Raw genomic sequence first — 25,599 nt, 5'->3', positions numbered from 1 at the left:
GCAGGCAGCAGGGACATCTCCAACCAGAGCAGGCTGCCCAGGGACACATCCAGGCTGATCTTGAATGTCTGCAGGGCTGGGGCCTCAACCCCCTCCCTGGGCAGCCTGTTCCAGTGTCTCCCCACCTTCACTGTGCAGAACTTCCTCCTGATGTCCAACCTCAGTCTCCCCTCTCCCAGCTCAAAGCCCTTGCCCTCATCCTGGCACTCCCAGCCCTTGTCAGAAATCCCTCCCCATCTCTCCTGGAGCCCTTTCAGGTACTGGAAGGCTCTAAGGTCTCCCCACAGCTGAACTCTCCCATCCTGTCCTCATAGCAGAGGTTCTCCAGCCCTCTGATCATCTTGGTGGCTTCCTCAGGACCCTCTCCAGCAGGGCAAAGAGAAGGACAGGTTTGGCTCTGGTGGGACAGACATATGAGCAGCCATGTCTTGTCCTTGCCAGGGCACACTTGGAGAATGAGTCATGGGGAGGAGGGGGAGAGTGGGTTCCTTCCAGGGCCAGGTGAGCCCTGCTGTATCATCCCACTGTGAAACCAGGGATGGACAACAGAGTCAGCAGGGGGAGTGCAACATTGTCCCCACCAGAGCCCATGTGTGCACGGGGGGCACCTGGAGAGCCACCAGGGACCCCAAGCAAGGACCCTGAGCAGCCCACAGCTCTTCGTGATCTGGCACCAGCCCTGAGGAGAAGGCACCACGAGCAGTGCTGGCTGGGGAAGCCAAGAGGAGCTGAGGACAGGCCCTGGGCAGACTGGTGAGAGGACCAAGAGAGGATCATCTGTGGAGCGTTCCCTAGGAGAACTCCCAGGGCACTCTCCCAGCTTTACTCAAGCTCCCCAGCTTGAGGGGTGGGGGGAGCAGAAATGCAGCCCAGACCCTGTGTCCCACTCCAGCCACTTGCTTCTTCACCACCCTCTTCCTCCTCACACCAACCCGTCTCTGCCCCTTGTCGCTGCCCCATCCCAGCTGGCTGGGAAGTGCCAGGGCTGATGTTTCATGGTCACGCTGGGCATCCCCCAAGGGGGACAGGGTTTCACTGGCCCTGGGGACACCGCCAGCCCCCAGCACACCCCACCCCGGCTTCACCCATGACCCAGGACCCGCCAGGCAGTGCACACCCACCCCTCCAAGTCCCCTCTCCCTGCCACCAAGGGGAGCCACCGGCGTCCAGGCTCAGCAGCCACCTCCCGGGGGCCACCTCCAGCCCCAGCCCCTTGGCACAGCCCTGCCCGGGTGGGGGCTGCAGTCCCGAGGCGGGCGGCCGCAGGCTGGCAGCAGGGATGCTGGGGCAGCTGGTGAGGTACAACCGGCGATGCCCTTTGGCTAGGAGCAGCCAGGCTGTGCCGCTGCCCTGTCTGGGAGAGAGCAGAAACCGCAACCCCGGCCCCGTTCCGCGCTGGCTGCGGCGAGGAGGCGGCGGATGAGAGGCTGGAGCCCAGGCTGCCGGAGATGAAAGGAGCCCGCAGCGGCTCTCCCGGCTCCCCGCGGCCTCAAGAGCTCCTAAAACATTAACGAGCCCCCCCCCCTTCCCGGCCCCGGCCCCCAGCGCAGCAGCAGCTGCCGGCCGCGGGGTCCCCCGGGGGACGGCTGCGCGGTGGGGAGCAGCGCGGCCGCGCAGGATGCTCATTAACGACCTCCGCTCAGCCCTGCAGCGCTGCCCCCCCCGCTCCCTTCGCCCCCCCGGGAAGTCGCTGCCGCTCGGCCCTGGGCGGGGGTCCTGTCGCCTGCCCACCGTCTAAAGAGCACAGGGCAAGGGGGTCATGCTGGGCAAGGTGCCCCCTTGCTCAGGGTGGGCATGGGGGGCAGCTGGCTGAGCTCCGTGCTGGGGAGAGGGCTTGGTCCTGCTTTTTGGGGTGTCTGAATGGGGCAGCCTGGGGACAAGGCCGCTGGAGCAGGATGTCCTGTAGGGACAGCCCTGAGTGCCACTCACCCACACCAGCAACACCTGTGGTGACCCCAGGCAGGGGTCCTGCCACCTTCCCACCTGCACAGTGTCTGAAGAGCATGAGGCAAGGGAGGGTCATGCTGGGGAAGGTGACCCCTTGCTGCCACCCTGGCACCTTTGTGTTTTCCCCACACCCCTCGGGAGGGCATGGGGGGCAGCTCACTGAGCTCCACATCAGCTCCACGGTGGGGAGAGGGCTTGGGTCTGCTGCTTTGGGTATGTGCATAGGGTTCACCCAGGGCCCAAGCTGGGGACAGAGACCCTGGACTGAGGAACAGTGAGTGCCATCCACCCAGTTGGTGCTCACCCCACAGCTGGGGCGTCCACACTGCCCTAGGGACTGCACTCACCTCCTGCCCACTTCCCAGTGCCAGGGACCTTGCCACACCACTCACCCCAAGGCACCCTCCCCACCAGCCCTGTTGGCTGCTCTGAGCTTCATCTGCAACCTCAGAGCCCACCCAAGCCACACAGCCAGGAGCAGTGCCCCCAGGTGCTGAGCCTGCTGCTTCGTGTCCTCAGCCCAGGCTTTGTATCCCCTGCAGGGAGGGGAGAGCTCCTTGAAGGGTATGGTAACAGTAGCCAGTCCCAGCCCCCTGGGGACTCAAGGTGACAACTGACCCAGTGGCACAACCATCGCCATGAGCACCAAGCCCACACATTCCCTCCTGACTCCCTGGCCCAGCTCAGGCACAGCAAAGGCCTTGGGTCAAAGGAGAAGAGGAGGCTGAGGGAGACCTCATTGCTCTCTACAGCTCCCTAAGAGGAGGCTGCAGTGAGCTGGGGGTTGGGCTCTGCTCCTTAGTCTCAGGTGAGAGAAGGAGAGGAAATGTCCTGAAATTGTGCCAGGGGAGGCTCAGGTTGGAGAGGAGGAAAAATGTCTTTGCTGCCAGAGTGGTCAGGGACTGGCACAGGCTGCCCAGGGAGGTGGTGGAGTCCCCATGCCTGGAGGTGTTCAGGAACCCTGTGGCCATGGCACCTGGGGCCATGGTTTGGTGACCATGGTGGGGTTGGGTTGCTGGTTGGACTGGATGAGCTCAGAGGCCTTTTCCAGCCCAAACCATTCTACATCTCTCTGATTCTTTGGCCCGTGGGGAGGGCTGATCTTGCTGCTGCTCCGAACTGTGCCGGGGGTGCTGGGAGGGAGGAGCCGTGGGAGGGTTCCAGCTCCCTCGGTCACCGGGGCCGGAAGCAGCCCGGAGCAGCCCGGAGCGGGGGATTTGCATAGCACAGATGGCAGCCCTGGAATTTCAAAGCAGCCCCCGAGCCGCAGCAGCTGAAGGGCTCCGCGGCCCCGCGCAGCTGCCGGCGGCAAGCTGAGCTGCCCTGGCAGCCAGCGCCTGGCAGCCAAGAGCAGGATGCACGGCACGGCACGGCACGGCTTCTCCCCACCACCCCCCAGCACCACTGCCCGCGGTGCGGGGTGAGCAGCAGGCAGCCGTAGCAGGGGGAAACGATGTGGCTGTGGGAGCAGATGGGGGGGACACGGGGGGCTCTGGCACCGGCTGGCACGGCAGGGCTGGCACAAGGAGCGGAGGGCACGACACGTGAGAGCCGGCGGGAGCTAAATTTACCGGCGGCTCGGCTCGGCGAGCGGCCTCCAAGGAGACGCCAGTAGGGGCTATAAATACCTGCGAGGAAACAACCGGGCACGGCCGCGCTGAATTATTCACGGGCACAAGATGGCAGGACACGGAGTCACGGAGCTGGCACCGCGGGGGCACCCGCAGCTGGCACCGCGGGGGCACCCGCAGCTGCAGCACGGCCCGGGGACAGCCAGGGACTGGAAGAGGGCAGATCGAGACTGGAGATGAGGAAGAAATTCTTGAGAGTGAGGCTGGGGAGACACTGGCACAGGTTGTCCAGGGAGGCTGTGGCTGCCTCCTGCCTGGAGGTGTTCCAGGCCAGGCTGGATGAGGCCTTGAGCAGCCTGGGCTGGTGGGAGGTGTCCCTGCCCATGGCAGGGGGTTGGCACTGGATGAGCTTTGAGGTCCCTTCCAACCCAACCCTTGCTCTGGTTCTGTGATGTGCCCATTGAGTCGGGCACCCCGTGCCCTCTCCTGTCTGCCGCCGTGGGTTTCTGAGGAGCTGCTGAAGACAGGAGGGGAGGGTTTGGGGCAGCGGAGCAGCACTGAGCTCCTCTGCTCACCTCGGCTTGGGGGACCTGCTCCTGGTAAAACCAGAACAAAACAAAACTAAACCCAAACCCAACCCCAACCCCAAGCAAAGAAGCGGAGAAACAACAACAAAACCCCGCAACCCGAAACAAACCAACAAACAAAACCCCACCGCGCCAAAACCGGAAAGCCCCCGAGCCCCCGGAGCCCTCCTCAGCACAGCCGCTGCTCCCCGCGGGGGTTCCCCTGCGCTGCCAGCCGGTGCTGCAGCGCCGGAGGGGGGCACCGGCCCCGCTCTCTTCCCCGGGTCTCTGCTGCCATCCCCTGGCAGCGCGGAGCGGAGCCGGAGACACCAACCCGGGGGGACCGGGGGGGATCATAGGTGGCCCGCTGCCAGCCCTGCCCCACTGGTGGGGGAGGAAGAGGAGGAGACACCCACCCCCCCGCTTCCCCGCGCCACGCTGGGGGCATTTTGCCTGTTTTCAGCCCTGGTTTTGTTTCACTCACCCCGAGTGGTGCCAGGGGCTCGCTGGTTCCCAGTCCATGCCCTCTGCTGGTCCCCAGCTCCCTGTCCCTTGGCCTCACCTCCCCCTGCTCTCAGCATCCCCACCCCTGGGGATCACAGAACGGAATCAGAGAACCACAGGGTTGGAGAAGTCCTCTGAGATGAGGAGCCCCTGCTTTAGTTGGGCTAGATGACCTCCAGAGGGTCCTTCCAAACTGTGCTCATCCAGTCCAGCCCTCAAGGGGAAGAAATTGTTCCTCATGTCCAACCTAAGCCTCCCCTGGGGCAACTGGAGGCCATTTCCTCCTGTTCTGTCGCTTATTACTTGGGAGAAGAAATCCAGGGGAGTCCCCTTGAGCCCAAGCTTCACTCACAGCTGAAAGCCCAAATCTGGCCCAACAAATCACACCCAGGTGGGAAATGTCCCTTCCCTGTGAGGGTCAAGCTGCTCCCTCCCCTGTCAGCCCTTGGGGGTGTGGTGCTGAGGGCCGTGGCTCAGCAGCAGTGCTGGGTTAAGGGTTGGGCTTGATCCCAGAGGTCTTTTCTGACCACAACAGTTTGGTGATTCCATGACTCCCACCACCCTGCACCTCCAGCGCCACAGCTGCAAGGCAACTTCTGCCCCACAGCCTCCTGGCACGCAGGGGGCATTCACAACCTCCCCAGGTGTGACAGCTGCCCAGTGTGCCCAGCCCCCTCACTGCAGGAGGCCTGGGAAGAGCTGCCCAGCACCCCCTCCTCTCCTGGCCAAAGCCACAGGCAGCAAGGATGTGACACTTGCCTGGACAGGGTCCGAGGGAGCTGGAGGGGACTGAGGCTCCAGGGCCAGCACAGGAGAGGGGCTTGGGCAACCCCAAGCCACCAGGCAGCTCAGCAAAGGCAGTGCCAGCTCTGCCTCAGCCACTTGTAGGCTGTGGGGAGGGCATGGGCCCATTCTTGGTCCTCCCTGCGGAGGTTCTCAAGCTCCCAGCAGAGCCCAGGTGCAGGCAGGAGGGGCAGGAAGGATGGGTTCAACTTGGAAGAGGTTTCTGGGCTGGGTCACTTCATAGAATCATGGCATTTTTAGGCTTGGAATGGACCTCAAGGATCATCCAGTTCCAACCCCCCTGCCATGGGCAGGGACACCTCACACTGGATCAGGTTGCCCAGTGCCACATCCAGCTTGGCCTTAAAAACCTCCCTTGGGAATGGCTCAGCCTGAGCCATTTCACCTCATTTAGGAGCCAGGGGCAGATGTGTGTGGGGTGGGCTGCAGAAAGGGGCAGGAGTTGAACAGATCCCCTGCTCAGACTGAGAGGTTTGAGGACTCCTGGTCTTCAGCATGGCCCTTGCTGCATTTCTGTTTGCCAGCTCCAGCTTCTCTCCCAGCAAAGAAAGATGCAACGAGAGGTCACAGGCTGAAAGGCAGAGCCAGGACAAGACCCCACACTTACAAAGGCCAAGCAGTAGATGTCTAAGCTGAGCCCCACCTTGGTGGCTTTCAGCTCCCAGGGACAGCCCTGAGGGGCTGCCAGCCCCCCATCACCCCAGTCCTGCACCAACCTGGACAGGGTCACTGGTCCCTGGCTCTTACTGGCAAGCAAAGCTGAGGGACCCTCCCCTGCATCAGCCCCAGCCCTGCCAAGCCATGGTGACCACCAAGGGCCAGACCCCTCAGGGGACAGCTCTGCCACCCAGGAGCTGGCTCCCTTTTCCAGGCTTCCATCAGCACCCCTGCAGCAAAGTCAGAGCAGCGATTTGGCTCCTTTGCCTTCCTAGGAAGGACTCAGGAGCAGTGTCCAGGTGGAGGTGGGAATCCACCCCCAGTGCCTAGCTCATGGCTAAAGCAAAGTGGCATCTCCCCATGCCCACCCCTGCTGCTCCCAAACCTTCCCCCTGAGCCCAGAGGGCAGCTACAGCCAGAGGGGTGGCCCCAGACTTGCATTTGTCACTTGCCCAGCCCAGAGCCTTGCTCCTACCCAGCCAAGGCCTTGGCCAAAAGGATGTCCATGCCCAGATGCTGCTAGGGCAGGTGGGGCAAGGGCTGGGACAGCCACAGCCTGGCAAAAAGTTGAGCTTGCCAGGGGAAAAGACATGAGGCAGCAGCAGAGAAGTGGAGCTGGGCAGCCTGGGGGGCTGAGGGCTTCCTGAGGGTTGTGGTGGGGCGGGAGCAGGGCATTGCTGCATGGGGGGAGCTGGGCAAGGCAAGAGAGGGCCAAGGTCCATAGTGAAGCCCTTTGGCTTTGCACCAGCAGGGCCTCACCAGCACCACCCTGAGCCATGTCCTGTTCATCTCCACAGAGGGCACACGGGCCAAGGTGCTGCTGGTGGAAGGCACTCGCAGGTCTGCCCCTTGATGGGGCTGAACCAACCCCAAGCAGCCATCCCAGACCACTTCTCTGCAGAAGGCACTGACATGGGGAGGGCTTAGAAGTAAGCCCCTGGAGGAGGATTTCCGGGGGGGGAGAAGCATTTCGTCATTGAGGCTCCTGACCAGGACAAGGCAGGAGCTGAGGAAAGATTCCAGAGTGTCACTACAGACCCTTGGGGCTCACCTGCTGCCCCTCAGGTCACAGCATCTCAAGCTACTCCACAAGGAACCCAACAAAATCCCCTTGGAAGAATCCCATCCTCCTGGCAGGCACCCAGGGTGGGTTTGGAGGCCCTCCTGCAGCTTCCTGGTGAAAGGAGGCAGCTCCAGGGGGTCCCCAGTGATGTTCCTCAGCACTGGCCCAGCTCTCTTTAACACCTTCTCAATGAGCTGGGGGAGAGGATGGAGGAACCCTCAGGCAGCCTGCAGATGACACCAAGCTGGGTGGCAGTGCTGATCTGCTGGAGGGTCAGGAGGCTCTGCAGAGGGACCTGGCCAGGCTGCATCCATGGCTCAGGTCAGAGGGGTGAGGTTCAACAAGGCCCAGGGCTAGGTGCTGCACTTGGGGCACAACAACCCCAGGAAGGCTCCAGGCTGGGGACAGAGGGGCTGGAAAGTGCCCAGCAGAGAAGGCCCTGGGGGTGCTGGGTGACAGCAGCTGGAGAGGAGCTCAGGGGGTGCCCAGGAGGCCAAGGAGACCACCAGCAGCCTGGGCTGGAGCAGCAATGGTGTGGGCAGCAGGAGCAGGGCAGGGATGGTAACCCTGGACTGGGCACTGGGGAGGACACAGCTTGAGTGCTGGGTTCAGTTCTGGGCCTCTCACTCCCAGGAGGACATTGAGGAGCTGGAGCAGGGCCAGAGAAGGGCAACAAAGGTGGGGAAGGGTCTGGAGAAGAGGGCTGGGGAGGAGCAGCTGAGGGAGCTGGGGGTGTTCAGTGTGGAGCAGAGGAGGCTGAGGGAGACCTCATTGCTCTCTACAGCTCCCTGAGAGGAGGCTGCAGTGAGCTGGGGGTTGGGCTCTGCTTCCCACTCTCAGGTGATAGGAGGAGAGGAAATGTCCTGAAATTGTGCCAGGGGAGGGTTAGGCTAGAGATGAGAAGCAATTTCTTTGCTGCCAGAGTGGTCAGGGACTGGCACAGGCTGCCCAGGGAGGTGGTGGAGTGCCCATGGCTGGAGGTGATCCAGAACCCTGTGGCCATGGCACTTGGAGCCTGGGTTCAGTGGCCATGGTGGGGTTGGGTTGCTGGTTGGACTCAATGATCTTGAAAGCCTTTTCCAACTCAAGCAGCTCTGTGGCCCTGTGGCACATCCCCAGCTGTCTCTTCCAGACACCCAGGGAGATGGCTCCACAGGCACCTCCCAGCCTGGGGGAGCTCTGCAGCTGGCAGCAGCTGGAGATCAAGCAGCACAGCTCTCCACCCTGCTCCTGGCCTCTCACCTGGGGCCTTTTGTGATGGGTGCTGTTGGAGAGCAGGGGCAGGGTGGGCTTCCAGCACCCACAAAGAGGATTGCTCTCAGGGAGGAAGACAGCACAGAGCCTAAGAGCAAGGACTGCTGCTGGCAGTGAGCAAGGCAGGGAGAGCTCTCTAGCTTCTCCTAAATGCCAAGCTGCATCTGCACCCCAGGACTTGGTCTTTCCTCCCAATCCTCCAGCTGGAGTGGGGAGGCTGAGCAGCTTCAGAGAGGGTTTCTCTCAGCCTGGTTCTTCAGAACAAGGTGACCCAAGCTGGAATTGCCCCTCCCCCAGGCCCAGCCCTTGGTGTGCTCCCCGAAAGCTGCTCAGAGAAATCCAGCTTTGAGCCAAACTCTTCCCACTGCCCTTCCTCGAGGCTTCTGCTCTTCTCCCACACACCACAGCTGGGGACAGGAAGAGCCCTAGAGCTGGTCTGCTGCTGTGAACAACGAGATGAGCACTAGGAAGAACACCATGGAGACCTCTAAGAAGAGCACCAAGACCACCAAGGAGACCACCTGGAAGACCACTAAGATGAGTACAAAGATGAGCACCAAGGAGACCTCCTAGAAGCCCACCAAGAGGACCATCAAGGAGACCACTAAGATGAGCATCAAGAAGACCACCAAGGAGGTCACCAAGAAGAGCACCAAGGAGACCACCCATGCAACCAGCACCTTCCATCAGCAGCTGCCCAAAGTGCCCAGTTGGAAGGTCCCTCTTTGACTAGGAAGATCTAGAAGTGATCACAGCAGATGCACACCAGCAGACTCAAAGAGGTTTTGGGGGCTGCTGCTGTACATCTGCTGTGATGAGGAACAGAAGACAACATCCAAGCAGTGCTGCAGCTTCACAGGAGGACCCTCAGAAGCCCACAAGGGCTTGGAGCTGGCAGAGTGGAGATGGAGGCTGGAGAGGGTGAGGAGACACTGTAACAGGTTGCCCTGGTTGGATGAGGTCTTGAGCAACCTGGGCCATGGGAGGTGTCCCTGGCAGGGTGTTGGAGGTGGATGATCTTTGAGGTCCCTCCCAACCCAACCCACTCTGTGGTCCTTCCTATCCCCCTTCAGGTCCCTACCTCAGGACCTCCAAGCTCGCTTTCACTCAACCCCAGCCTTGGGTGCTGCCACCAGCCCAAGCTGATCTGGCCACTGAAGCAGATGTGGGAGTGCAGCTCCTCTGGGGAAGCTTTCCCAACACTCAGGACTCCACTTCCATCTCCAGCTGTGTCCCTTTGTGTTACCCAGCACTGCTGTCCCACCAGGAAAGGAAGCAAACTTCAGCTCCCCCCCTCATCTGATCTCCTCCAGCACCAAACCCCAGCAAGATCTGCCACCAAAAAGCCACTCTGGGGTGGCTCAGCTGGAGGGGAGCCCCCACATTTGCAACCACCCCAACCCACCCTCCTTGAACCTCTTGGGAAGTACTTGGTGAGCCCACTGCAGAACCACAGGGGGAGGACTCCACCACCTCTGCCTCAGTCAGGAGGCTCTAGCAGGGCTCAGCCCATGCTGAGTGAAAAGCAAGGGCCACAGCTAGAGCCAAGATGCATCTGCACCCCAGGACTTGGTCTTCCAATCCAATCCTTGTGATTCCACCCTCAAGACACAGCTGCTGCCTGCAAGAAGCTGCAGAGCAGCCAAGGGCTTCCATCAGTGGGAGCTGAATCACTTTACCCCACGGATGGGGGCAAGGATGGTGTGGGCAGAGCTGAGCAACTCACCAAGATGAGTTCATTGGTAAATGTCTCGAGGAGCAACTCAAGCAGAGGTTCATCCACAGAGAACATTCAGCATAAATACTGAGAGGTTCTTGAGAGGTTTTGAGACAATTATTGGCCAATAAAAACTGAAGAGTCCTAGACTCAGAGCCCTAAAACGGGTTGGGTTGGAAGAGACATCCAGAGACATCCAGTGCCAGCCCCCTGCCCTGGGCAGGGACACCTCCCACCAGCCCAGGCTGATCAAGGCCTCATTCCAGCCTGGCCTGGAACACCTCCAAGCAGGAGGCAGCCACAGCCTCCCTGGGCAACCTGTGCCAGTGTCTCCCCACCCTTACTGCCAGGAGTTTCTTCCTCATCTCCAGTCTCAGTCTGCCCTCTCCCAGCTCAAAGCCATTGTCCCTGGTCCTGGCACTCCCAGCCCTTGTCCAAAGTCCCTCCCCAGCTCTCCTGGAGCCCTTCAGGTACCCTTCAGCCCATGCTGAGTGAAGAGCAAGGCCACAGCCAGAGCTCAAACCAGAGCCAAGGCACCAGCAGCCATGTGGTTACACTGCAGCTGTGACCATGCCACCAGCTGCTTTCCAAACCAGCAGAGCCACCAACTCCCTGTGGGCCAACACAAGAGGGCCAAGAGTCCAAGGTGAGCCAAGCCCCAGGTTCACATCTGCTGGGAAGATGCTGACTGGACTCCAGCAGCAAATGTTTCCCCATGAGCACAGCTGGGCTCTGGTATGGTTTCCCAAGGGCAGCAGTGGAGTGCCCTGCCTGGGACAGTTTGAGACTCAGCTTGGCAGGGGGCTGGGCCAGCTCAGCTCCACTGTGACCTAGAAAGCTTGGACCAGATGACCCTTAGGGTCCCTTCCCACCTGGTATCCTGATGCACACCACACTCCTCCCCCACCCCTGTGGCTGTCACTCAGCCACCTGCTCCACCACCTTCTGAGACTGCTCCAGTCCTTCAGAGCTAATGTCCCCACACAGCACTAACCAGGAATCCTCTGCTGGGAGGCCTCCAAGAAACACCACTGCCAGGGTGCTCTGGAGAACAGTCTGCTGAGGAGCAGCTGAACGAGCTGGGCAAGAAGGGCACCAGCAGCCTGGCCTGGAGCAGCAATGGTGTGGGCAGCAGGAGCAGGGCAGCGATGGTAACCCTGGACTGGGCACTGGGGAGGACACAGCTTGAGTGCTGGGTTCAGTTCTGGGCCTCTCACTGCAAGAAGGACATTGAGGAGCTGGAGCAGGGCCAGAGAAGGGCAACAGAGCTGGGGAAGGGTCTGGAGAAGAGGGTTGGGGAAGAGCAGCTGAGGGAGCTGGGGGTGTTCAGTGTGGAGCAAGCTGAGGGAGACCTCATTGCTCTCTGCAGCTCCCTGAGAGGAGGCTGGAGCCAGGAGGGGGGTTGGACTCTGCTCCCTAGTCAGAGGTGATAGGAGTGGACATGTCCTGAAATTGTGCCAGGGGAGGGTTAGACTAGAGAGGAGAAGCAATTTCTTTGCTGCCAGAGTGGTCAGGGACTGGCACAGGCTGCCCAGGGAGGTGGTGGAGTGCCCATGGCTGGAGGTGTTCCAGAACCCTGTGGCCATGGCAGTTGGGGTCACGGTTTGGTGGCCATGGTGGGGTTGGGCTGCTCGTTGGACTGGATGACCTTAGAGGCCTCTTCCAACCCAACCCTTCCTCTGCTCCTATCCCTTGGTGCACACAAGAGGAGGACACTGAGAGATGAGACAAGTGGGACAGCTTTAGACCAAAAGCAGTGGACATTTATTCCTCATTTGTGCAAGAGTGTCAAGATGCATTTGAAGATGGGACGGGGGCCAGGGCCCCGTGGCCGGAGGGAGCCTGGGAGGCCACAGCCGCTCTCCCTCCATCGATGGCTTTGATACAACTCTACTAGGAGGAGATAAAACTTTGCAGACTCACCTACAGTCACACCAACAATGCTGGCAATTACATGGGGGGGGGGGGGCAGGAAGGAGGGAGGGGTTGACAAAGGAAAGGCTCCAACTAACAGCTGCCACTGAGGGGCAAGTGAAGGTTTTTGTTCCAAAAAAGAAAGAAAGGAGGAAAAAAAAAACCAAGAACCCCAAAAAAAACCAAAACTCCAGACACAAACAAGAACAATTTCCAACTGTATGAACATCTGCAGATGTTTAGTGCAAAGTAATTATGTAAAAAGCTACATTTGATGAAGGTTTGTGCTGATGTGGTTGCTTGCTTGCTTGGTTGCTTGCTTGGTAACCCTTTGCCATCCATGATTGCAGGTACAGGAGGTCTCAACTTACCTACAGGACACACAGGCAGCCTGTGGCAGACTGGGAGCAACACCTCTAGGCTCTGTCAAAAGTCACTTGGGAGTTTTAGCAAAGCTGCTGCTGTGGCTGAAGAGTCAAGAAAGGGCCTCCTGGCACCCCCAAGTGCAGGTCCTGAGCTCAGCTGAGCGCTCTCAGCTGGCCTCCGTCCCGTCCGGCTGCGCGACCTCGACGTGACGCAGAGCCCGAGCGCTGCAGGGCTTCCAAAGGCAGGAGGAGGTTTCTAGAGAGGATCCACACCACCAGCTCTTAGGCTTGTGCCAAGCTTGCTCCTCACATTAAAAGCCCACTGAGACCAAAGCTGGATGGAATGACTGGAGGAAATCAGTTTATTACACAGATTAATCATTCTCCACCGTACAAGCTCCGGGGTGGGAGCGCTCAGCTCCTTACTATACACAAAGTTTGCTGTCAAATGGTTGGGTTGGGAGAGATTTATGTTCTGTTGCCTTATTTTTTTTTTTCCACCCTTACATCCAGACCTAAGCAGTTAAAAAAAAAACCAAAACAAAAACTTAAGGAGAAAACAAACCCAAAACAGGAGAGCTATCAGCTAGGTATTGAGTGAGAAACCAGCTACAAACCAAGAGGATGGAGGGGAAGGGAGAGAGGTGAAACCAAAACCAGAACCCAAAATCAACCTCACTTGGATGCACCTAAGAGCTCCAAAACCCAGTGGAGATGGGAGGGAGGGAGGGGAGGAACTTGGTTTCCACTTCCACCTTTAATCAACCACAGGATGTGGGCACACAGAATAATTGTTTGTTTTGTTTGTTTTGCTTCCCTCTGGTTGCTCAGAACCTTTAAACCTAAAGGTGTTAGGTCCTTCAGAGTCAAATGGATACAGAGACAGCTGCAGGTTCTTCACCTTGCTCGCTCATAACTGTTATGAGTGTAAAAGGATTCCGCTTCCAACCCTTCCACGACCAGATGGTGGCTCCCTGCACCTTCCCCCTGGCACCACCGCTCGGCCCCGGCCCCACCCCCTGCCCGGCAACCCTCAATTTGGCTTCGCAGCAGGAATGCTTTTAGGCTCACAACGTTATGGCTGAAGCAGCAGCTTTGGACACACACACACAAAGAAGTTCTCTGCTAGGAGTCAATGCTGGTGGGGAGGGAGGGAGAGGAGTTTGGGGGTCGTTGTTCCGAGTATGTACAACACGCAGCACTGCTGGGTCAGGTAAACAATGTGCACGGGGGAGGAGGAGGAGGCGTGGGCTCATAGAAAGCAGTCAAATGGAAATCAAAAGGACTTTCTCTCTCTCTCTCTCTCTCTTTCTCTCTCTCTCAGAGTTCCCCTATCTTTATTTGTAGAGGTTATCCCATAATTGCTGGCGTTACATGGCGTACTTCTGAGTCCATTCCCGAGCTATTCTGTTGTACCTGCACGGGGAGAAAGCAGCACACAGGTTACTCACGCAGCGGCGGCAGCCCCCAGGCTCCTCACTCAGCTGCAGCAGCCCCCAGGCTCCTCACTCAGCTGCAGCAGCCCCCAGGCTCCTCACTCAGCTGCAGCAGCCCCCAGGCTCCTCACTCAGCTGCAGCAGCCCCCAGGCTCCTCACTCAGCTGCAGCAGCCCCCAGGCTCCTCACTCAGCTGCAGCAGCCCCCAGGCTCCTCACTCAGCTGCAGCAGCCCCCAGGCTCCTCACTCAGCTGCAGCAGCCCCCAGGCTCCTCACTCAGCTGCAGCAGCCCCCAGGCTCCTCACTCAGCTGCAGCAGCCCCCAGGCTCCTCACTCAGCTGCAGCAGCCCCCAGGCTCCTCACTCAGCTGCAGCAGCCATGGGGATGAACAGGGCAGCACAGAGGGTCCCGCAAAGGGCTGTGGCACCAGACAGGCCACAGAGTGAGGATGGAGGTCCAGAGAAGGCCACCAAGATAATCAAAGGGCTGAAGAACCTCCCCTGTGGGGACAGGCTTGGAGAGTTGGGCTTCTCAGCCTGGAGAAGAGAAGGCTCCAGGGAGACCTCAGAGGAGCCTTCCAGTACCTAAAGGGGAACCAGGAGAGCTGGGGAGGGACTTGTGACAAGGGCTGGGAGTGGCAGGATGAGGGACAATGGCTTTGAGCTGGGAGAGGGGAGATTGAGACAGGAGATGACAAAGAAAATCTTGGCAGTGAGAGCAGGGGGCAGGGCTGAGCAGAGAGGTGGAGGTCACTCATCTGGGGCTCTGCTCAGGGGAGAGGCTCCAGCACAGAGCTTCGCCACCTGTATTCCAATCACCTTTTCCTTATTTCATGATTTCTGTGATTTTGTCTACTTGTTTTTTTAAATCATTTTTACACTTGAAGAAATTTCATTTCTTTTCCTCATTATCTTTAAATTCCTCATTCAAAAGTGCTCCCAAGTCTCATTCTTTTTGCATTCTTTCAATTGGCTTTTTTAAACATTAGTTTGAAGGGTTTTCTAGTAGTTTTAATGGATTGGGGGGGGGGGGAAGGAGATGCAGCCGGGGGGGGGGGGGGGGAAGGAGATGCAGCCATGGGGGGGGGGGGGGGGAAGGAGATGCAGCCATGGGGGGGGGGGGGGGGAAGGAGATGCAGCCATGGGGGGGGGGGGGGGGAAGGAGATGCAGCCATGGGGGGGGGGGGGGGGGGGGAGGAGATGCAGCCGGGGGGGGGGGGGGGGGAGGAGATGCAGCCGGGGGGGGGGGGGGGAAGGAGTGGCAGCATGGGGGGGGAAGGAGTGGCAGCATTTAGGGAAAAATTTTAGTGGAATTTTAGAGTTCTAATATTAAATAATCAATTTCCATACATTTCTATTTTTAAAAATAAGAACAGAATCTCGAATCCCTCTGGAAAAAAAGGTCTAAAAGGCCTCCTAAAGAAAGGTCTAAAAGGCCTCCTAAAGAAAGGTCTAAAAGGCCTCCTAAAGAAAGGTCTAAAAGGCCTCCTAAAGAAAGGTCTAAAAGGCCTCCTAAAGAAAGGTCTAAAAGGCCTCCTAAAGAAAGGTCTAAAAGGCCTCCTAAAGAAAGGTCTAAAAGGCCTCCTAAAGAAAGGTCTAAAAGGCCTCCTAAAGAAAGGTCTAAAAGGCCTCGAAGAAAGGGTCTAAAAGGCCTCCTAAAAGAAGAAAGGGTCTAAAAGGCCTCCTAAAAGAAGAAAGGTCTAAAAGGCCTCCTAAAAGAAGAAAGGTCTAAAAGGCCTCCTAAAAGAAGAAAGGTCTAAAAGGCCTCCTAAAAGAAGAAAGGTCTAAAAGGCCTCTTTAAAAAGGGTGTAAAATGCCTCTGACAAAGGGTCTAAAATGCCTCTGACAAAGGGTCTAAAATGCCTCTGACAAAGGGTCTAAAATGCCTCTGACAAAGGGTCTAAAATGCCTCTGACAAAGGGTCTAAAATGCCTCTAAGAAAGGTCTAAAAGGCCTCTTAAAGAAAGGTCTAAAATGCCCCTCAAAATGGGTCCAAAACTCCTCTCAAAAAAGGTCCAAAAGGGTTTGCCAATTACAAAAAAGGCTCAATTTTTTAACTGAAAACTTTTAATTGTCGTTTTTTTTTCCCCCACTTCTTTTCCCTGGGATCCCTCAGCCTGCAGCTGGCTGTGGCACATCAGAAAGTGCAGGAAATGTGCAGCTGCAGCCAGCAGCTGCAAGAGCCTCGGTGGGGGCTCCTCACTGGGCACTCTCCTGGTGAGCTTTGGAGCTGGAGCGGGTCAGGGCTGGACACCAGGAGGAAGTTCTGCACAGTGAGGGTGAGGAGACACTGGAACAGGCTGCCCAGGCAGGGGGTTGAGGCTCCATCCCTGCAGGCACTCAAGGTCTGTGTCCCTGGGCAGCTTCTCCAGTTGGAGGTGCCCCTGGGACTGCAGGGGGGTTGAGCAAGCTGACTTTTGAGGTTCCCTTCCAAACCTGATGCACTCTGGCAAGCTTCCCCCATGGAACAAGCTCAAAACCTCTCCTGCAGCAGCAGGTATTTGGCAGCTTTGAGAGCAAATGGCAAGAGAAGGCAGAAGAGGGAAGTGAGAGCCCACAGCACCAAGAGTGCATGGGGCTGGAAGGGACCATCAAGGTCAACCCCCCTGCAGGCAGCAGGGACACCTCCAGCCAGAGCAGGCTGCCCAAGGACACAGCAAGGCCAGTCTTGAGTGTCTGCAAAGATAAGGCCTCAACCACATCCCTGGGCAACCATGGGAAAGAACCAATCAGTCCCACTTCCAGCAGGACCTTTGGGATCTAGGCCACCAAGCAGATGTCTGAGGGCAAGGTGTCTGCTGGAAGTCTTTTTCACCTCTGCCTGCCCCAACGTGCATCCCCTGGGAACCAGCACTGCAGCTCTGAATTGGGGCTTTCCGGGGAAGAAATGGATCCCTGTGTCCCTGCCAACCCAATCCTCCTCCTTCCTGAGGCACCAAGCCCAGCAGCTGACATCTACCAACCCCTGCCAGGCTCCTTTCTGGCTGCAGGATACACGTGGCTGTAGTGGTGACCCTCAGGATACCACCACTGGTCCCACATCAGGTTTGGATTTGGACTCTTGAAGGCACAAATTGCTCCTCTTCCTCAGCACCCAAACAGCCTCTGCAGCCAGAGGCACTGCTAGGGGCAAGCTCAGGCTGGGCAGAGCAGCAGTTGGTGTGGTTAAGAGAGCTGCTGCCACCTTCTGCCTGACAACAGGAGGCACCTTGGTCTTGTTCTTCACTTCTGAGACACCTGCAGCCACAAGCTTCCTAGTGCTGTGCATCAGCTAAGCTCTGGGGCTGTGTGACAGTCCAGAGGGAGGAGGAAGGGGGACAGCCCTGGCCTTCACAGCACCGCTCAGACAGCTCCAGAAGCTGCTCCTCAAGCAGGCAGGAGAGCAACCATGTCTGGGGAAATCAGTTCCCTCCCCAGCTGCTTCTGAGAGGAGCAGAGAGCTTCAGAAATGAACACTACAGCTCAGCCCTGGGAGGGAACAGTTTGCAGCAGGCAAGAAGCTGTTGTTCTTTGGTGCCAGAGTCCTCCCTGCTGGTGCTGCTGGCTTCAGAGTGCTCCCAGACCAACTCTCCACCACCCTCCTGCCTTGTGCTGTCCAAGGAGCAGCCTTGGCTTGCAGAACCCTACTGTGGAGATGTTCTCCTGCAACAGCTCTCCCTCTGCTGGCTCAAAAGCACCAAAGCAGGCAATGAGGGCCCTCCCAAGCCTGCTCACCACCTTCAGCTTCCAGCTCCACAGCCCCACATTGCCCTTGCCACTCAAGTAAGGCAGCCTCTAAATCAGCAGCTACAAGACCATTGAAAGCCTCTTCTGTGCAGGACAAGGCTTTCACAGCCTTCTGCCACCCAAACCCTCCTCCAGCAGGGTGGAGCTGGTACTACAGCTCCCATGGAGGGGAAAAAAGAAATCCCTCTGGGGACCAGAGCTGAAGTGAAAAAAGGCAAAGCCAGGTTCTCAGTGTCCCCAGGAGTGGCTGCTTTCAGGTGCCCCTCAGCACTTGAGGGGGGCTGCTGCCCTGCCCAGGCCCTGGGGCGCTGCTTGAGGGGGGCTGCTGCCCTGCCCAGGCCCTGGGGCGCTGCTTGAGGGGGGCTGCTGCCCTGCCCAGGCCCTGGGGCGCTGCTTGAGGGGGGCTGCTGCCCTGCCCAGGCCCTGGGGCGCTGCCTGAGGGGCGCTGCCTGAGGGGGGCTGCTGCTGCCCTGCCCAGGCCCTGGGGTGCTGCCTGAGGGGGGCTGCTACCCTGCCCAGGCCCTGGGGCGCTGCTTGAGGGGGGCTGCTGCCCTGCCCAGGCCCTGGGGCGCTGCCTGAGGGGGGCTGCTGCCCTGCCCAGGCCCTGGGGCGCTGCCTGAGGGGGGCTGCTGCCCTGCCCAGGCCCTGGGGCGCTGCTTGAGGGGGGCTGCTGCCCTGCCCAGGCCCTGGGGCGCTGCTTGAGGGGGGCTGCTGCCCTGCCCAGGCCCCAGGGCAGCTTCCATACTCACTTTTCTCTATCTGTTTTGTAGATCCGTGCAATCTCAGGCACTAAAGGATCATCTGGGTTGGGATCACACAACAGAGAACAGATGGACAAAAGTACTGGGGAGAGAGAAGAGAGAAACTGGGTTAGAGCTTGCAGAGCAGCTGAAGACACCTGCCCAGCTCAGCCAGAATTAACCAGGTTGGAAAAGACCTCTGAGATCACCAAGTCCAACCCATCACCCAACACCACCTGATCAATTCAACCATGGCACCACGTGCCTCAGCCAGGCTCTTGTTAAACACTCCCAGGGATGGTGACTCCACCACCTCTCTGGCTTCCCCCCCAGACAGCAGACCTGGCACTGTTCTTCTGAAATACCAGGGAGCAGCAACCCACAGGCTTCAGCCAAGGGATTCTGGATGGAAGTCCTCCCTCTGAGCTCCACAGCTTTGCACGATCACAAGTTGTGGTCACACCTCCTAGATAAGGGCATCTGAGCACAGGCTCCAGGTAGGAGTGTTCTGTCAGAGCCATGGTGGGGTTGGAAGGGACTTCTGTGCATCATCCAGTCCATACCCCTACTCCAGCAGGGCACCCACAGCAGCCTGCCCAGGGGCACAATGACCGGGGCGGGGTTGGAAGCTGGATCCTGGCAATGAAGCATTTGGGAGCTGCCTGTAGCTGTCAACACTGTCTGAATAGCTGCCCCCAGAGCTCCTCTTGTTGGCCTTGGACCACCTTTAACCACTCCAGGACTGTTCCAGCATTGTCTTCAGTATCCCATGGAGAGCTCTGCAGAGCTGGCTGAGCTCAGCAGCTTCCCAGCTGGGACCCAGCTAGAAGATCTGCACCTGCTCCTCCTCTTTTGTTTCCTGTCCTGGATGCCAAGCCACAGAACCCCAGGATCCCAGCATGGAGGAGGTGGAAGAGATCCCTGGACATCATTCAGTCCAGTCCAGTCCAACCCCTGCTCCAGCAGGGCAGCCACAGCAGCTTGCCCAGGAGCACAATACCATGGGGGGGTTGGAAGCTCTCCAGAGGAGACTCCACAACCTCTCCGGGCAGCCTGCTCCAGGCCTCCAGCACCCTCACTTCCTGTTCAGATGGAACCTCCTGGGTTCCAGTTTGTGCCCTTTGCCCCTTGTCCTGTCCCTGGGCACCACTGAGCAGAGTCTGGCCCCAGCCTCTTGTCCCCCACAGCTCCTTTATCTCTTGCTGAGCCTTGCTCAGTTCCCCTCTGGGGCTGCTCTTCTCCAGGCTCTCAGCCTCTGCTCCTCACAGAGCTGCTCCAGGCCCCTCAGCAGCTCTGCAGCCATCATCCAGTGCAGACCACAAAACCAACTTCTTCAGTGGGCTCCTGACTGATGTGGACCAGCCTGGACCAAATCCTTCACAACTAAGCAGCTGCTCAAGCACAGGCTGCTGGTGGTGCTGCTGAAGGAGCCATTGTCATGGCCTCCCCATGGAGCAGGGCCACAAGGACACTCTTCTGGCAGAATGGAGATGAGGAGGCTGAGGGAGACCTCATTGTCCTCTACAGTTCCCTGAGAGGAGGCTGCAGTGAGGTGGGGGTTGGGCTCTGCTCCCTAGTATCAGGAGATAGGAGCAGAGGCAATGGCCTCCAGTTGCCCCAGGAGAGGTTTAGGTTGAACATCAGAAGAAACTCCTTCACTGAAAGGGTTCTCAAAGCCTGGCCCAGGCTGCCCAGGGAGGCAGTTGAATCCCCATGCCTGGAGGTGTTTCCAAATTGCTTCATGGAATCACAGAATGTTAGGGGCTGGAAGGAACCTCTGGAGATTGAGTCCAAGCCCCCTGCCACAGCAGGGTTGCCCCAGGCAGGTCTCACAGGAACACATCCAGGTGGGTCTGGAAGGTCTCCAGAGAAGGAGACTCCACAACCTCTCTGGGCAGCCAGCTCCAGGGCTCCAGCACCCTCACACCAGAGTAGTTTTCCCTCACGTTGAGGTGGAACCTCCTGGGTTCGTTTGTGTCCATTGCCCCTTGTCCAGGACACCAGTGAGAAGAGCCTGGCCCCTTCTTGACACCCAGCCCTCAGACAGTTATAGTTCTTGGTCAGATCCCTCTCAGCCTTCCTTTCTCCAGGCTAAACAGCCCTGGGACCCTCAGCCTTTCCTCCTCACACAGCTGCTCCCCAGCAGTAATTTACTCAGAGGCCCCTCAGGAGCTTGATCACTGCTTGATCAATGTTTGCTGCTCTGGGGGGCATCCAGCAGGGCTGGGGAGGGTCTCCTCCCACTCTGCTCCACCCTGGGGAGGCCACACCTGGAAGACTGTGGCCAGTCAGGGAGAGGCCAGTCAGGGAGAGGGAGCTGCTGGAGAGAGTCAAACAAACTGTGAGGATGACTGAAGGACTGGAGCAGCTCTGTGAGGAGGAAAGGCTGAGCCCTGGGGCTGTTGAGTCTGGAGAAGGCTCAGAGTGCTCTAGAAGTATCTGAGGGGTGGGGGTCAAGCAGGGGCCAGGCCCTTCCCACTGGAGTCCTGGACAAGGGGCAATGGACATGAGCTGGAACACAGCAGGCTCCACCTCAACATCAGAGTGGGTGTTAGGAAGTTGTTCCCCAGGAGGGTAGTGAGAGCCTGGCACAGGTTGCCCAAGGAGGTGGTGGCAGCCTCATGCCTGTGCACCCCAGCACAACTCTGACCCAGGCTTCTACTGCCAAAGCCTCCTTGTACAGAGCACCGAACACTCCAAACTTCCAGGAGCACCTTTCTCCATGCCTGATCCACCTCCCCTGCTCAGCAAGGAAGCCCAAGGTGCCCAGCAGCTTACCCATGAGCATTAGCTGCTCTTGTTGGTAGGGATGAGCCCACAGCCAAGTGCAGCAGGCAGCTGTAACACCCTTGGGTGGCCAGAGCACAGAGCTACAGCTGGCAGTGGCTTCAAGAGCCAAAAGCAGCTCTGTGGGAGCCAGGAGGTGTTCCAGGCCAGGCTGGATGAGGCCTTGAGCAGCCTGGGCTGGTGGGAGGTGCCCATGGCAGGGGGTTGGCACTGGATGAGCTTGAAGGTCCCTTCCAACCCAACCCATTCCCTGGGTCCATGAGTTGGTGCCCAGGGGTGAAACAGGAGGGGTCCTGAAGCCTCAGCAGGAGTCTGTCCCTGGGAGCCAAGGGGCTGCCACCAACCCCTGGGGTCAGGAGCTTACTCCCAGCAGGGCCAACTCCTCCTGTGGGACAGTTTGGTCTGCCCAGGTGTGGGTCCCAGCCCCATCCTCTCCCAGGGCTCTCTCACCCCACACACAGGGCTCCTGCTGCCTGCTGCCTGCCCTGGGTGGTGGAACAGCTCCTGGAGGGGAACAGCCTGAGCCTGCTGCTGTTCTGGGTGACACTGCCAAGTACCACTGGATGGGGACACCACTCTGGGCTGGCCCCTCCCTGAGCTTCTCCCCAGTCCCTCCCCACACCTGGCACTTGGTCCCTGGCCACTGCCTGGGGACATCCACAGGCACTGGAAGCCAGGCACTGGCCTTGAGCACCTTGGGCTGGTGGGAGGTGTCCCTGCCCAGGGCAGGGGGCTGGAACTGGCTGAGCTTTAAGGTCACTTCCAACCCAACCCATTCTGTGAACTGATGAACCCCAGGGAACTCAGACAGGATTCTGCCCCTGTGCTTTGTGCCAGGGCAGGGAGGTTTGTGCCCTGTTCTGAACTCCTCTGCAGTGGGTGAGGAGTGGTCAGCACCACAGGGACCCCTCCTGGAGGGAAGCAGCCTGCAGAGGAGCTCAGTCCCACAATGACCTCACTGCCCCTTGGCTGACTCCAGCTGCATGCTCCTGAAGAGCACAAGGAGGCAGATGTTAGAAGCACACAGCAGCTGGGCTGCAAGCTTCCTCTGCAGATGTATTTTGGGAGTGATGAAAGCTGACAGCCACTCCCTGATGCTCTCAGCCAGCCTCTTCAATCCCTGCCCTACCCTCTTCCAGCTGTCCCAGTTCCAGCCTAGCTCCCAGCATCTTCCCAGTGCTGCCTGCCCACCCCCCACAGGGGCACTTTCCTCCCTAACCCAGTGAAGATCTCATCACCCTCTCCAGTTGCACCAGTCTGACCAGTTACACAGCAGCCCAATCCCAGCACACCTGACACCAGCCCTGGCTGCTGCCTCAGTGCTTAGACAGCAGCCAGTGCTGCACAGAGCAGCTGTGAGGAGAGCTGCCTCAGCCTGGCACCATGCCCAGGCCCTCCCACCTGAGGGGAGACTTCAGCACCCTGCCCTGAGCCAGCTTCTGCCAAGAGACAAATCCAGGCACTGCTTTGTCCTTCCAGCTGCTTCCACAGACCAAGGAACCTGAGCCGGGGCGGGGCAGGCGGCGCCCGCAGGGAGCCTGGAGTGCCAATAGGATCCTGGGCTGCATTCAGAGGAGTGTGTCCAGCAGATCCAAGGAGGTTCTCCTCCCCCTCTACTCTGCCCTGCTGAGACCTCACCTGGAATACTACATCCAGCTCTGGGCTCCCCAGCTCAGGAGGGACAGGGATCTGCTGGAGAGAGTCCAAGGGAGGGTTACAAGGATGCTGAAGGCACTGGAGCGTTGCCTGGTGAGGAGAGGCTGAGAGCCCTGGGGCAGAGAGTCTGGAGAGGAGAAGGCTGAGAGGGATCTGATCAATGTCTATCAATAGCTGGGGGTCAAGAGGGAGGGGACAGGCTCTGCTCAGTTGCACTCTGTGATAGGACAAGGGGCAGTGGATATAAACTCCAGCACAGGAGGTTCCACCTCAACATGAGGAGGAACTTCTGTACTGTGAGGCACACAGAGCCCTGGAGCAGGCTGCCCAGAGAGGTTGTGGAGACTTTCCAGCCCTGTCTGGATGTGCTCCTGTGTGACCTGTGCTGGAACCTATGCTCCTGCTCTGAACTCCATGATTTCCAGAGGTCCCTCCCAACCCCTAACATCCTCTGAGCCAGACAGAGCAGGCAGGAACTGCTCAGCAAGAAGGAGACCCTCATGATGATGGAGGGGCAGCAGGAATCACCTGCCTGAATCAAGGTGGTGTTTATCAGGAGAGTTAGAGGCAAGAGGATCCTTCACACCACAGGAAGGAGGCTGCAGCACTTCATGACCAAGTGTGAAGCTTCAAACCAGAATGGTCATGGCCCACACACAGAAGAGACCCCAAACTCCCTCACTTGCATGGCCACAGCTACAACCTGCAGATCTTGAGCCATAAAAACCCCCAACCCAGCTAAAATTCAAAGCTGGGCTTTGTTTTAAGGTGTTTGAAGGCCTACCCCCTGCAAGCCAGAGCCAAGCTTTGCTTCCCCTTGCAACCAGACCTTCGCTGTGCCTCAGTTTACCCAAGAGCCCTTCCCAGCCACGGCGCAGCTCTGCCACCCCACCGGAGCCGGCCCGGCCCCAAGGCCTTCCTGCCGGCCCCCAGCCCTGCCTGGAGCACCACAGCGCCCCCCAGAGCCTCAACAACCCACACCCAGCAGTAGCACTCCCTGCTGGGGGGGAACCAGCTGTGGGTAACTGATTCATTAATGGTTCTCGTTGAGTCTCCCCCAGCCCCCGGGGCTGCCCCCGTGGTCGCTCCCAGGGCTTCTCTCTGGCTGTTAACCCTTACTGGCTTGCACAAAACTGGGGTTGAAGTTCTTGTCCTGCTGGCCTCACACTGGTGAAATTGTGCTACCTGCCCAAATACTGCACATTCTCACTGGGAGTGTATCTTCCCACCACAAACTGAGCCTGAGAGGCCTCCAGCACAGCCCTGTGAGGAGAGGCTGAGGGAGCTGGGGCTTCTTGGCCTGGAGAAGAGGAGGCTCAGGGGAGACCTTCTTGCTCTCTACAACTACCTGAAGGGAGGCTGTAGCCAGGAAGGGGTTGGTCTCTTCTCCCAGGCACCCAGCACCAGAACAAGAGGACACAGTCTCAAGCTGTGCCAGGGGAAGTTTAGGCTGGAGGTGAGGAGAAAATTCTTCCCAGACAGAGTTGTTAGTCATTGGAATGTGCTGCCCAGGGAGGTGGTGGAGTCACCATCCCTGGAGGTGTTCAGGAGGGGATTGGATGTGGCCCTCGGAGCAATAGTTTACTAGCCATGAGGTGCTGGGTGACAGGTTGGACTTAATGATCTCAGAGGTCTCTTCCAACCTTATTGATGCTATGACACTATTTAATAGCTCTGGGGCAAATTCCCATGTGAATAAAGAAGTTATCAATATGCTAACAGCCATCCAGAGTTGCCATGGCTTCAGCACACATTACAGCAGCTCCTTAACAGCACCCTGGCTCCACCACATGGGCTGGCAGCCCTGAGTTGATGCCTGCAGTTTAAGCCTGGGCTGATGCCTCTCTGGGGCAGGGCAGGGGGGGGCCAGCCCCGGGCTGATGCCTCTCTGGGGCAGGGCGGGGCAGGGGGGGCCCAGCCCCAGGCTGATGCCTCTCTGGGGCAGGGCAGAGCAGGGCGGGGCAGGGGGGGGCCCAGCCCCGGGCTGATGCCTCTCTGGGGCGGGGCAGGGCGGGGCAGGGGGGGCCCAGCCCCGGGCTGATGCCTCTCTGGGGTGGGGCAGGGCGGGGCAGGGGGGGCCCAGCCCCGGGCTGATGCCTCTCTGGGGCAGGGCAGGGCAGGGCAGGGCAGGGCAGGGGGGGGCCCAGCCCCGGGCTGATACCTCTCTGGGGCAGGGCAGGGAAGGGCGGGGCAGGGGGGGGCCCAGCCCCGGGCTGATGCCTCTCTGGGGCGGGGCAGGGCGGGGCAGGGGGGGCCCAGCCTCGGGCTGATGCCTCTCTGGGGCGGGGCAGGGCAGGGGGGGGCCCAGCCCCAGGCTGATACCTCTCTGGGGCAGGGCAGGGAAGGGCGGGGCAGGGGGGACCCAGCCCCGGGCTGATGCCTCTCCGGGGCAGGGCAGGGCGGGGCAGGGGGGGCCCAGCCCCAGGCTGATGCCTCTCTGGGGCAGGGCAGGGCAGGCCAGGCCCAGCCCCGGGCTGATGCCTCTGTGGGGCAGGGCAGGGCAGGCCAGGCCCAGCCCCGGGCTGATGCCTCTGTGGGGCAGGGCAGGGCAGGCCAGGCCCAGCCCCGGGCTGATGCCTCTGTGGGGCGGGGCAGGGCAGGGCAGGCCCAGCCCCGGGCTGATGCCTCTCTGGGGCGGGGCAGGGCAGGGGGGGCCCAGCCCCGGGCTGATGCCTCTGTGGGGCAGGGCAGGGCAGGCCCAGCCCCGGGCTGATGCCTCTCTGGGGCAGGGCAGGGCAGGGCAGGGCAGGCCCAGCCCCGGGCTGATGCCTCTCTGGGGCAGGGCAGGGCAGGGCAGGGCAGGCCCAGCCCCGGGCTGATGCCTCTCTGGGGCAGGGCAGGGCAGGGCAGGCCCAGCCCCGGGCTGATGCCTCTCTGGGGCAGGGCAGGGCAG

At 59.5% G+C, this 25,599-nt stretch overlaps 1 protein-coding gene across 1 annotated transcript in view; it reads right to left on the bottom strand.

Moving 5' to 3' along the window:
* Positions 1–11,824: 11,824 nt before the first annotated feature.
* The window catches only part of UBE2D2 (ubiquitin conjugating enzyme E2 D2), a 37,806-nt gene continuing 24,031 nt past the window's right edge, over positions 11,825–25,599 (bottom strand). The window contains exons 6-7 of the mRNA XM_068165656.1: positions 18,273–18,366; positions 11,825–13,778 (exon numbers count right to left, since the gene is read on the bottom strand). Of these exons, the coding sequence (XP_068021757.1) occupies positions 13,733–13,778; positions 18,273–18,366 (140 nt within the window). The 3' untranslated portion in view covers positions 11,825–13,732. The remainder of the gene's footprint in view (positions 13,779–18,272; positions 18,367–25,599) is intronic.

Source organism: Melanerpes formicivorus, unplaced genomic scaffold (assembly GCF_026170545.1).
Source record: "Melanerpes formicivorus ecotype bairdi unplaced genomic scaffold, bMelFor1.0.p_v2 SCAF_91, whole genome shotgun sequence".
Lineage (NCBI taxonomy): Eukaryota > Metazoa > Chordata > Aves > Piciformes > Picidae > Melanerpes > Melanerpes formicivorus.
Note: the sequence above shows the minus strand (reverse complement) of the source record. Positions and strands in the feature narration are given on the sequence as shown.